At 62.6% G+C, this 13,128-nt stretch overlaps 1 protein-coding gene across 1 annotated transcript in view; it reads right to left on the reverse strand.

Moving 5' to 3' along the window:
- The window catches only part of Pxdn (peroxidasin), a gene marked incomplete at its 5' end in the record, with an annotated part of 68,843 nt that extends 55,829 nt beyond the window's left edge, over positions 1–13,014 (reverse strand). The window contains 2 exon segments of the mRNA XM_042670492.1: positions 12,080–12,167; positions 12,170–13,014. Coding sequence (XP_042526426.1) covers positions 12,080–12,167; positions 12,170–13,014 — 933 coding nt within the window.
- Between the last annotated feature and the right edge of the window lie 114 nt (positions 13,015–13,128).

Here is a 13,128-nt window from a genome sequence, read left to right on the forward strand (position 1 = left end):
GATAGAGGTGGATGGATAGAGGTGGATGGATAGAGATGGATGGATAGAGGTGGATGGATAGAGGTGGGTGGATAGAGGTGGGTGGATAGAGGTGGGTGGATAGAGGTGGATGGATAGAGGTGGATGGATAGAGGTGGATGGATAGAGGTGGATGGATAGAGGTGGGTGGAAAAAGATGGATGGATAGAGGTAGGTGGATAGAGGTGGGTGGATAGAGGTGGATAGAGGTGGGTGGATAGAGGTGGGTGGGTGGATGAAGTCACAAAAGCATTTACTTTAGGAGATTATACAAGGCAAAAGACAGACAAGAAAACAATTTTCAAAGTTAATGTTTATCACTTTGTTGCCAGCCAATGCAAACATCCTCAGCTCTAAGGAAGTAACCATGGTGACTAACTGCATCCTTTTTAACTCCTGTTCTTCAAGGTTAATGGCAGGGCAGCCCCTCTGGTCACCTTTGGAAAACATTTGCTTCTCTCCAGGAAGTGACGGCCTAAATCTTCTCCCCTGAAGAAAGTAGCCTGGCTGTCTCTAGGAGACCCAAACATGAACCACAAGCACTCCAGATAAGCTGCAGGCCTGTTTCCCCTCTGACAAAATACCAGGTGCTCCTGTAGTAAACTAAGAGCTTGCCTTGGATGCGCTTGTCTTTCCAATGTCATTTCTGAGTGAAGAAATCACCCTTCCTAAGAAGGGTGATGTTTCCTCCTACACAAAGAGAAAATATTAGCCTAAGAATGCCAAGCCCTAAGGCACAATGCGGTAGCCTTCTAGTTCCAATTTCTCCTTTCTTCTTGGTGGGGGACTAACATCAGATTCGCACAGATGTGGCATTTCAGAAAAAGGCCTGTTTCCCAAAATAAAGGGGCTAATGAAGGGTACCACAGCCAAGGAGCCTCAGAAAAATTAGATGGTGCGTAAATATCTGGTCTGGTCTGCACTGAAAACCATATGTCAGGGCCGGCCATTTCCTGTTGGCATTATGAGTCTCTGCTGAGACGTCAGCTCATGAAAATGAGAAGATTGGGCTGGGAAGGTGGCTCAGTGGTAGAGTGCTCGCCTTGCATGCCTGAGGCCCTGGGTTCGATTCCTCAGCACCACATAAGCAAAAAGAAAGAAGCCGGAAGTGGTGCTGTGGCTCAAGTGGTAGAGCGCTCGCCTTGAGCTGAAGAGCTGAGGGACAGCGCCCAGGCCCAGAGTTCAGGCCCCACGACTGGAACCAAGGAAAAAAAAAACAAACCGAGAAGATCACATCTGAGCCACTGCACTCAGAGGTCCTTTTCCTTCTGGAGCCTCAACGAGATGATAGAGCCTGGCAGGGCCTCACTAGAGCCCTACTGGGATGATGATGGAGCCTCACCAGGGCGAATGGGCCTCCATGTCTCTGGGCTGCCCAGCACCCAGGCTCCAGTGGAGTTTGTTCCCATTCCTCAGACCAGTTGGCTCATCTGTCCCCACACTGCCTATTCTCACTACAGGCTCTGTTACCTTTAAAAAAAAGAAAAATGAAATTTCCTAGTGGTAGGGCTCAAGCCTGTAATCCCGGCTGCTGGGGGATGGGGAATTGGGGTGTTATCTGCAAACCATTGGGGCATCCAAGATGATTTTGAGACCCCATCGTAGGCAAAGCTGGTGGCTGGACTCAGTGGCACTTGCCTGTCATCCCCAGCCAAAGAAGGAAACAGAAGCAGAGTACCAATCCCAGACTGGCCCAGGCGTAAAATGAGGCCTGACCTTGAAAACAACCAATGAAAATGAGGCTGGAGGCATGGCTCAGATGGTGGAGCATGTGCCTAGTAGTGTGTCCAACTGACAGAAAAGCCCAACAAGAGATATATTTTCCCTAATGTCTGGATCTGGTTGTTTTGTTATCTGTATCTTCAATGTTTCTACCATACACAACTTGCCAATTACAAAATCAAGTGTGTGAAAAGGAAAATAAACAGAATGGTGCCCTTAGCGGGTGAGGGGAGGGTTTCCTCACTCCTGCTACCCTGAGGACTGCTCAGCTCTCGCTTCAGGCCGGAGTGGCTGGTTTGATGCCGGTGCCTCTGACCTACCGCAAGCCCAGAGAGGCCCACAGTACTCTGAGTCCCCAGAGAAGGCCCTGAGTGGGAAGAGCCGGAGATTTCACATATGTCCCAACTTCAGATCTGCCTGTGGTCGACAGGAAGAGCTAGAGCCTCAGCCTACCGGCCAGGCTACGGACACAAGCCACACCAGTGCCACAGGACACAACACTGCCGGCACACTGGTGCCACAGGGCACACACACTGCCAGCAAACCAGTGCCGCAGGACACACACACTGCCAGCACACCAGTGCCGCAGGGCACACACACTGCCAGCAAACCAGTGCCGCAGGACACACACACTGCCGGCACACCGGTGCCGCAGGGCACACACACTGCCGGCACACCGGTGCCGCAGGGCACCCACACTGCCGGCACACCGGTGCCGCAGGGCACACACACTGCCGGCACACCGGTGCCGCAGGGCACACACACTGCCGGCACACCGGTGCCGCAGGGCACACACACTGCCAGCACACCAGTGCCGCAGGGCACACACACTGCAGGAGGCTGCAATATGAAGACCCTGGTTTGAAGCCAGCCCAGGCAGACAAATGCCAGATCCCTCATCTCCACTCAGGCAGCCAGAAGCTGAAGTGGCTCAGGCAGCAGAGGACCAGCCTTGAACAGAAACACCTACAACACTGTGCCCAAGCCTTGAGTTCAAGTCCCAAGACAGGCACGAAAACCATTGCAAGAACTCCAAGTGAACACTGTTCAGAAACACAGCCACATCCTGGTCCCCTGGAGCAGAAGGTCCAACTTAAGGACTAAGGAGGGGCTGGGAAGTTGGCTCAGTGGTAGAGCGCTTGCTTTGCATGCCTGAGGCCCTGGGTTCGATTCCTCAGTACCACATAAGCAAAAAGAAAAAAGCCGGAAGTGGCACTGTGGCTCAAGTGGTAGAGCACTAGCCTTGAGCTGAAGAGCTGAGGGACAGCGCCCAGGCCCAGAGTTCAGGCCCCATCACCGGACCAAAAAAAAAAGGACTAAGGAGTCCCCTGGCCTCCCCTGCAGGCCTCGCCTGGCCTCCCCTGCAGGCCTCGCCTGGCCTCCCCTGCAGGCCTCGCGGAGGCTGCCACGGGGGAGCTGGCGGTGAAAACCCCTTCACCCTGGTGGAGTGTCCCACCCGGCAACTCCTCCTCCTCAGGAGATCTGGCCGTGTCCCTGGGTCACAACCACGGGACAGTTGTGCACAGGCTCTGCGCCCCCAGAATGGAACAGGTCCTCGGGAGAAGGGCTGTTTCCCACTGTGGCCGTCTGCGCTCTCTCAACACAGCAGCCATTCTAGGGGGACCCAAGTCGCACAGTAACAAAGCAACATCTGCTCCCTGGGCTCCAGGAGCCCTCACCGAGAAGGGGCAGCAAAGGCTCAGAGCTCTTCCTCCTGCGGACAGCGACGCCCAGATCCTCCACCCAGGGTCCCTGCCCCTGGCTGAGAGGTAAGGGCAGAGTTCCCCAGGCGAAGTGACCAGCAAACCTCGCCCCAGGCAGCTGAGGTCACGCTCCCGCCCCCTCCTCCAGGACAGCCTGGAGGCCGGCAGAGGCCAGCAGGGGCTGGGAATGGACCAGGCTGGGACACTGAGTCAACCATCGGCGCCAGGCGCGGTCTACAAAGGTCAGACCATAGACATCCAACTGTAGACCACCATGCCACACGACCTTCATGGTCAGCAGGCAGAGGAAAGGTACACAGTCCCACCACAGCCCAGCACAGCAGGTCACGCCCCTCTCCGCCCCCGCCATCCGCTGGGAACCACTGCTCTGTGCTGGCCCCAGGCAGCCCAAGGCCGGATACCCCGACAAAGAGCATTCCAAAGACACGGCAACACCAGGGCCAAGTTTTTCAAGAATCTGAACTTGAGAACGGGAATTCTAATGACTTCTTAGCCACACCTTGCTGCAAAAGAATTTAAAGAAGGTTCTTTCCAAAAAAGAAAGTATGTGCAGACTTCAGCTTTCAGAAAAGAGAATGGAGCCGGACTCCTGAGCCGGCTGCTCTCAGAAAAGAGAAAGGAGCCGGACTCCTGAGCCGGCTGCTCTCGTGCTGAGTGCACTAGCCATCACAGCGACATCCCGAAGCGGGGACAGACCAGATACACAAACAGCAGCCCAGCTCTGCCCCAGAGAAGATGCTGCAGGGGTGCAGGAGAGGGGAGACAGGACATGAGTGTCTCAAGGGAGAAGAGGGAGAGTCCTCGAATGCTTAGAACAGCAAAAAGCTCCTGAGGACCAGAGGCAGTGGGGCCCCACAGGAGCCCACACCACATGCCTGTTCCCACCGCCACGTGGAAAATCTGAAGACCTGGGGGGGAGTGGTAGAAGGGGAGGGGTCTCGCTCTGTCACCTGTGGGAAATTATTAGTCTATGACAGAACTCTGCTCCAGTCCTGCTGAACGGACCTTAAAAGTAAGGCCTGAAAGAACCAAGCTACCTTCATTACACCGCAAAACAAAGCTCAAGGAAAATTTAATCATGAAGAAGAGAGTCACAATGTCTGGATTCTAATTAAAAAAAAAAAAAAAAAATCAGCCAGGGAGACTAAACCATGACATCCAAACCAACTCCAATGGACAGAGACAAAGGAGCACGGGAAATGGCCATTATTAGCATGTTCCACAGGCTCCAAGTGTTGACCAGACACACGGATGCGTTTGAAAGGTAAATTTTCCAGAGGTGAAAGGTACAACGTCTGAGCTGAAGAATTTAAGATACGAATACTCAATTGCACATTGCAGTTGACTTAACCAAACAATAAAAATAGTGTGGAGTTTTTGTAAAATGTTTGACAACATCATCACTATTCTGAGATTCTCATACAGCATCCAGCCGTGTAGTTAAAGACAGGCATCTGTTGAGGGTGTGGGACACTCAAGTGGCAAAGCAAAGCCTCGGCTGTAATCCTAGAAATACACACGTGTGCACACACGCACACACACGCACATGCGCAAAAACACATGCAGGCGCACATGTACATACGCAAACCTAATGTTGGAGTTGTTACGTAGCGTAATGACAGAGTGAAGTCTTGAGTTCAATCCCAGCACAGCAAAACCCACTCGCTCACTCAACTCTGTAATAAAATACAAATCCCAATGCAACTACCTAAATAGCACCAGGTAAGGATGCCTCAAGCGTAGAACCCCCACCGAAGCAAGCCTGAGGCCCTGGGAAAAGCAGCGTTCCAAGACCTGGTCTCCTGCGATCAACAAAACTGATCACCATTTTCAAAGGCTGGTTATGGTGGCAAAGGAAAAAAGGCAAGAACGAATTTCTACTTGTGGGCACACGCTGATGTCACCACAGAGCTCACGGAACCCACAGAAACAAGGAAATGCCAGACGCGGGTTCGTGAGGACGGAGGGCAGACGCAGGCGATCCCCTCCACACTGGGGAACAGCTCCCCCAGGAAGCCCTCAGTGGGAGAAGTTTAACACCACCCTGAGAGGGAGCGCCAAGACCAGGAGGCTGCAGGGAGGCTGCACCAGACACTGGGGAGTGAGGGAGGTGCCTTGGAGCCCACCCCAGCCCGCCCCAGCCCGCTCCAGCCCGCCCCAGCCCGCCCCAGCACACCCCAGCCTACACCAGCCTATACTAGCCTACCCCAGCCCGCCCCAGCCCACCCCAGCCCGCCCCAGCCTACACCAGCCTATACTAGCCTACCCCAGCCTACCCCAGCCCACCCCAGCCCGCCCCAGCCCGCCCCAGCACACCCCAGCCCACCCCAGCCTACCCCAGCACACCCCAGCACACCCCAGCCTATCCCAGCCCACCCCAGCCTACCCCAGCCTTCACCAGCACACGGACCAGGCCCCCCGGTGCTTCTCATTCTGTGAGGCCACCAAGATCAGACCACTCTACTCCAGTAAGGAAAAGCCAAAGAAGAGTAAAAGCCACCTTCTGGCTGTGCAGAAGGTCGGAAGGGAAAAACCTAGAATAAAACTCTCTCAGCACGGCTGATAAGACTCAGTTGGGAATTTCAATCGTATTGTGATAAGGTTCCCCACACCCTCCACACCCTCCAATGACACCTGATTATCCAAATGAAAGTCAGTAAGGAAAGGGCCCCAGGTTAAGCTTCCACGTAGGACCAGGCAGTGAAACAAAAGAGGCGACCCACTGGGCAGAGGGCGTGGACTACAAGGAGGAGCACCCACCCAGGGAGGGGGGCTCACTGGACACACGCCTCAAGCAGGGAACCAAGCCCATTCATTGTAACGGTTATTGTCAGGTTGGGGCTGGGAAGGTGGCTCAGTGGTAGAGCGCTTGCCTTGCATGCATGAGGCCCTGGGTTCGATTCCTCAGCACCCCATAAGCAGAAAAGGCCAGAAGTGGTGCTGTGGCTCAATTGGTAGAGGGCTCGCCTTGAGCTGAAGAGCTGAGGGACAGCACCAGGCCCAGAGTTCAGGCCCACGACTGACCAAAAAAACAAAAACAAAAAACCAGTTATTGTCCGGTTTCATCTTTCCTGAGCTGCAGGTGTGGCTGTACACAGCCCACAGCAGCTAGCCCAGGGTATGCAAAGCCCAAAGTTCAAATCTCAGTAAGAAAGGGAGGCGAGGGAACAGGACTGAGCCTGGGCTTCCAGGAGCGAACGTGCTGTGGGCCGTGAGATCGTGAACAAAAATGTCTGAAGTGAATCCCACAGGCCTGCATCTCCTTGTGGTCCTGGTCCTCGGTCAGGTAGGAGTAGAAAGTGGCAGTTTCCAGCATTTCCACCACACCGACCCAGCACCGTGCATCTGCACACGGGCAGGACTTAACTCAGGAACGTGGCAGTTTCCAGCATTTCCACCACACCGACCCAGCACCGTGCATCTGACACGGGCAGGACTTAACTCGGGAACGTGGCAGTTTCCAGCATTTCCACCACACCGACCCAGCACCGTGCATCTGCACACGGGCAGGACTTAACTCGGGAACGTGGCAGTTTCCAGCATTTCCACCACACCGACCCAGCACCGTGCATCTGCACACGGGCAGGACTTAACTCGGGAACGTGGCCCGCGCCATGGCTGGGCCAGGCCCCATCAGTGGTCGCGTCCAGAAACAGCGGCTTATCTCCCATCTTCTGTTTGTGGGCTTGAGACTGGTGAAGAAAAGAAGGTCTCTCCTGCTTTTCTAATTAAACACTGGACTAAGAAAACAAAGCATCCCAACTCTCGATTTGGAAAGGTTTATTTTCATATGGTAACACAGCACCCCTCCCGTGACACAGACCTGTGAGTGACAGCTGTGCTGGGCAGCTAACCCCACCCCGGGGCAGCCTTGGGGACAGTTAACCCCACTTCTGCCCGGTTCTCAGCCCCCAGCCATGTGAGTGAGTGCTCCTGCTGGTTCTCAGCCCCACCCCTGAGCGCTCTGGCCTCCTTGTCTTGCCCCTGGACTCCACCAATCAGACCAACATAAAAGGAAGCCTGGTGTGGACCAAACAACCATGGCAGAACCTGCCCATCTAACTCCAAGTCAGGGCTGCCCTGGCTGTGGGTCAACACACCTCCTTCACAAGGAAGACATGGCCCACAGAGGAAAACCACTGTGAGGATAGAGGGAGGGAGGGAGGGAGGGAGACCACTGTGGGGAGGGAGGGAGGGAGGGAGGGAAGGAGGGAGGGAGGGAGGGAGGGAGACCACTGTGAGGACAGAGAAAGGGAGGGAGACCACTGTGAGGAGGGAGGGAGGGGGGACAGGGCTGGGCACTGGGAGGGGATGGGGGAGGAGGGGCCAGGGCTGGGCACTGGGAGGGGACGGGGGACCAGGGCTGGGCACTGGGAGGGGATGGGGGAGGAGGGGCCAGGGCTGGGCACTGGGAGGGGACGGGGGGGGGGCCAGGGCTGGGCACTGGGAGGGGACGGGGGAGGGGGCCAGGGCTGGGCACTGGGAGGAGACAGGGGGGCCAGGGCTGGGCACTGGGAGGGGACGGGGGGGGGCCAGGGCTGGGCACTGGGAGGGGTGGGGACCAGGGCTGGGCACTGGGAGGGGACGGGGGGCCAGGGCTGGGCACTGGGAGGGGACGGGGGTGGGGGCCAGGGCTGGGCACTGGGAGGGGGGCGGGGGTGGGGGCCAGGGCTGGGCACTGGGAGGGGGTGGGGGAGGGGGGGCCAGGGCTGGGCACTGGGAGGGGACGGGGGGCCAGGGCTGGGCACTGGGAGGGGACGGGGGGGGGGCCCAGGGCTGGGCACTGGGAGGGGACGGGGGGGGGCCAGGGCTGGGCACTGGGAGGGGTGGGACCAGGGCTGGGCACTGGGAGGGGGGGGCCAGGGCTGGGCACTGGGAGGGGGGGCCAGGGCTGGGCACTGGGAGGGGGGGCCAGGGCTGGGCACTGGGAGGGGGGGCCAGGGCTGGGCACTGGGAGGGGGGGCCAGGGCTGGGCACTGGGAGGGGACGGGGGGAGGGGGGGAGCCAGGGCTGGGCACTGGGAGGGGATGGGGGAGGGGAGCCAGGGCTGGGCACTGGGAGGGGAGGGGGGGGGGCCAGGGCTGGGCACTGGGAGGGGACGGGGGGCCAGGGCTGGGCACTGGGAGGGGACGGGGGGGGGGCCCAGGGCTGGGCACTGGGAGGGGACGGGGGGGGGGGCCCAGGGCTGGGCACTGGGAGGGGGACGGGGGGGGCCAGGGCTGGGCACTGGGAGGGGGTGACCAGGGCTGGGCACTGGGAGGGGGGGAAGACCAGGGCTGGACACTTGGAGGGGATGGGGGAGGGGGGGACAGGGCTGGGCACTGGGAGGGGACGGGGGGGGTGGGAGGAGGGGGAAGACCAGGGCTGGGCACTGGGAGGGGGGGCCAGGGCTGGGCACTGGGAGGGGACGGGGGGGGGGGGGCCAGGGCTGGGCACTGGGGGACTGGAAGGGACCTGGGCCCAGAGGGAAAGGCCTCTGCCCTCTGGGCGGGCACCAGAGGCTCTCAGTGCATTCAACCACCTCTCAGCCCTGGCAGAGCACTGAACAGTGGGAGAGACTAAGGGCTTTATCTCCTATAGTTATCAAAACTTGGTCTTGAACTCTTATCTCTGTTCACTCAAGGCTAGTGCTCTACCACTTGAGCCACATCTCAACTGTGGGCTTCTTGCTGGCTTACTGGACGTTAGAGTTTCTTGGATTTGCCTGCCTGGGCTGGCTTCAAACCTGTCCTCAGCCCTCAGCCTCCTGAGCAGCAAGGTTCCCAAGGTGATCCACCAGTGCCTAGCCGGCTCTAGCGTTTCCTAAGTACGTGTATGGCATTTTCAAATGTATCGGGATCGATACAGTAGCGTCTTTTGGCTTCAAGTCAGTAGTAACTATAAAAAGAAAGCAAAGGCTCAAACTAAGGACTGCCAAACAGCTGTGACACACCCAGGCCACATGGCAGGGGACAGTGGGGTCCCCAGGGTCATGGCCAGGAGCCGAGTGCTTTTCCTGTTAGCAGGACACTCATGGGTAGTGCCAGAGGCCAAGAGCAGGAGCGGCCCTCCCACGCCCTTCCCCCTTGCTCACAGGGAGCGGCCAGCTTTATGGGAGCTGGTGGGACCTGTACCCCTGGTGGTGCTGGGTGACGGAGCCTCAGGTGTGTAATTCAGGCAGGACACAAGCACGATGAGACCCCCAACTCCTGCCCACCCAGGCCCCACACGCAGAGAGCCCCTCCTCCCTCTCCTATCTGCGATTGCTCTAGCTGAGGCCCCAAACTGCAAACCAGAAGAATCTGATGTTAGGCCAAAACATAGGCGTTGGGCAGGAGGGGCAGACAGCATTTTCCCTTGCGGAATTTGAAGCGTGGCAAATGGACTGTGATACAGCAGGCCGAGGACAATGGGTCAACAGGGTGGCCCCATGGAGACCAGACAGCCTTGATTCCACATCTGTTACATCCCCGATTGCTGCCAGATTGCTTTCTTACGTTACTGTTCTTCCTTTCCTCAGAGGGTGGAGCTCTGGGCCTCAGGCATGCTGTAACAGTTCAGACTCAGAGCTACAATCTCAGCCCCCCATTTCTTCAAAACAGCCCATCTCAGGGTGTGTAAGCTCTGGGAGCTGCAGCAAGGCTGTCAGTCCTTCTGCAGGAGACGGTGCAGCCCACACCACCACCCTGAGCAGGAGACGGTGCAGCCCACGCCACCAGGCTCAGCAGGGCTGCTCTGTGGCCTGGTCCCCTTTCCATTGGAGGGCCTCCTCTGCCTCTCCCTCCTCCCTGCCCCCTTTCCCGAACCCCTCCACCTGAGCTCCCGGAGGCCGGCGACCCAGACTCTGTCCGCCCCCCTGACTTCCAGCCTCTGCTCTTCCAGACCAGGTCACAGGGGATGAAATGAGCTTGTCCCCAAGCCATGAAGTCACCTCTGCTCGTTTCTCTAGGGGATCTGGTTGGGGCTTGGGTCACATAATGTGTGCTTTCACTTCAGAACTCAATTCTGAGAATCCCAAAATCACACCTAAGTCTTGAAAGGTATGGCTTCTGCGATTGACCCCTTCGGCGACCCTTCGGAGTTGTCTGGGAGTGATGATGGCTCTCCGCTTCCTTGCTGATTCTCGGCTACACTTTTGGGGCGGCTACACTTCTGGGGACCACACCATGCAAGAAGGCAAAGCACCTCACTTGTGCACCAGTGTGCTGCAACCCCTACTGTTCGGATTGGAGAGCAGAACGCGGTACGCGGAGGCTCTGACCACAGGTGAGCAGCGGCTTCCTGACCCAGGTGTCCCAGCAGCTCACTGGGGTTTGGAAAATCCTTGGCGCCCCGGGGTACCCCTCCCCCCAGCTCCCGAGGGCAAAGGCAGGCCCGGAAGGGGGCGAGGGGAGGGGGGGGGCAGCGAGGGGGAGAGATGCAGGGGGAGGGGGAGGGGGGAGGAAGGAGGGGACAGGGGAGGTGCAGGGGAGAGGTGCGGGGGAGGGGAGGTGGGGGGAGGTGGGGGGTCGGAGGGGAGGTGGGGGGAGGGGAGGTGGGGGAGGTGGGGGGAGGGGAGGGGAGGTGGGGGAGGTGGGGGGAGGGGAGGTGGGGGGAGGGGAGGTGAGGGGTCGGAGGGGAGGTGGGGGGGAGGGGAGGTGCGGGGAGGTCGGGGGTCGGAGGGGGGGTAGGCGCGGCTCCGCCCGGCCCGGGGGACGAGGACGATGGCGGGCGCGCGCGGGCGGCCTCGGGCCCCTGCAGCCTGGCCGCCCGGGGAGGGGGACCGGGCGGGGGGGCGGCGGGAAGAGGCGCCCGCGGCCCGGGTCGCGGGATTCCCGGGGTTCGGGGCCTGCGGAGGCCGCGCGGAGGAGAACCGAGGGCTGACGCCGGGAACGCCGGCCGAGCGCCGCGCCCGGGGTCGCGGGGTCGAGGCCCGGGGCGGATGCCGGGGTCCCGGGGCTGGGGGCGACGCGGGGGGCCGAGGGGGCGCGGGCCGGGGCCGAGGCGGGCTGGCGGCGCCGGGGGCGGGGGCGCGGGGACCCCGAGCTCCGAACAAAGGCGGCGCTCGGCGCCCAGGTCCGCGCCCCGGCCGGACAAAGGCTCGGCGCGCCCCGCGCCCCCTCCCGGGCCCCGCGCCCCCCGGCTCCCCCGGCCCCGCGCCCCCCCCGGCTCCCCCTCGAGACCCCCGCCCCTCCGGCTCCCCCGGCCGCGCGCCCCGGTCCCTCCCCGCGCCCCGGTCCCCTCCCCGCGCCCCGGTCCCTCCCCGCGCCCGGCCCCGGCTCCCCCGGCCCCCCGGCCCCCGGTCCCTCCCCGCGCCCCCGGTCCCTCCCCGCGCCCTGGTCCCTCCCCGCGCCCGGCCCGGCGCCCCGGCCCCCCGGCCCCCGGGTCCCTCCGCGCGCCCCGGTCCCTCCCCGCGCCCGGCCCGGCTCCCCCGGCCCCGCGCCCCGGCCCCTCCCCGCGCCCGGCCCGGCTCCCCCGGCCCCGCGCCCCGGCCCCTCCCCGCGCCCGGCCCGGCTCCCCCGGCCCCGCGCCCCGGCCCCTCCCCCGCGCCCGGGCCCGGCTCCCCCCGGCCCCGCGCCCCGGCCCCTCCCCGCGCCCGGCCCGGCGCCCCCGGCCCCGGCCCCGGCCCCGGCCCCGGCCCGGCCCCGCGCACTCACAGGATGGAGGTCTGCGGCGGCACGGCCGGCACGGCCTCCAGCAGCAGATGCATGCAGCGCACCGTCGTGCGGAAGCACAGGCAGCGGCCGGGCAGCCCGAGCCGGGCCTGGGCGCGACCGCCGCCAGCGCCCCCCAGGCGCAGCACAGCGCGAGCGCCAGCAGGCGGCGGCGCCCCCGGGGCGGCCATGGCCGGCGGCTCGCGGGACGCGGGGCCGGGCGCGTCCGCCGTCGGCTGCGCTCGCTCCGCTCCGCGCCGCGCCGCGCCGCGCTCCTGCACTGGGCGCGCGCCGGCCGCGGTCCGAGTCCCCGCCGCGCGCGGGGCGGGGACGGGGGGCGGCGGGTACCGGGGGCGGGGACGGGGCGGGGCGGGCACCGGGGCGGGGCGGGGACGGGGACGGCGGCCGGCGCGCGCCCCCCTCCCCGCGGCGCCCGGGCTCGCAGCCAGAGCCGGCGCCCTCGGGGCGTGGCCGCGCTCCCGGGCCGAGGCTGGGCCCCCGCGGCCGATCGAGGCCCCGAGTTGGGGTCGGGGCGCTCGGAGTGGGCGGAGGCCGGGGTCGGGGTGGAGGCCGGGGTCGGGGCGGAGGCCGGGGTCGGGGCGGAGGCCGGGGTCGGGGTGGAGGCCGGGGTCGGGGCGGAGGCCGGGGTCGGGTGGAGGCCGGGGTCGGGGCGGAGGCCGGGGTCGGGGCGGAGGCCGGGGGTCGGGGCGCCCGGGGTCGGGTGGAGGCCGGGGTCGGGGCGGAGGCCGGGGGTCGGGGCGGAGGCCGGGGTCGGGGCGCCCGGGGTCGGGTGGAGGGCCGGGGTCGGGTGGAGGCCGGGGGTCGGGTGGAGGCCGGGGTCGGGGTGGAGCCGGGGTCGGAGCGGAGGCCGGGGTCGGAGTGGAGGCTGGGGTCGGGTGGAGGCCGGGGTCGGGCCGATCCTGCGCCCTTCCCCGGTGCTGCGTGACGGTTTGGCGCGGTTTCGTTGGGTTCCACTCGCCGAGAGAGCTTCCCGCCCTCGCTGCCTCCCCTCCCGCTCTTTCCTCGTTCCCCCCTGGGGAAACTGAGGCCCA

The sequence above is a fragment of the Dipodomys spectabilis genome, unplaced genomic scaffold (genome assembly GCF_019054845.1).
Source record: "Dipodomys spectabilis isolate Male_0828 unplaced genomic scaffold, ASM1905484v1 ptg000561l, whole genome shotgun sequence".
In the NCBI taxonomy this organism is placed as follows: domain Eukaryota; kingdom Metazoa; phylum Chordata; class Mammalia; order Rodentia; family Heteromyidae; genus Dipodomys; species Dipodomys spectabilis.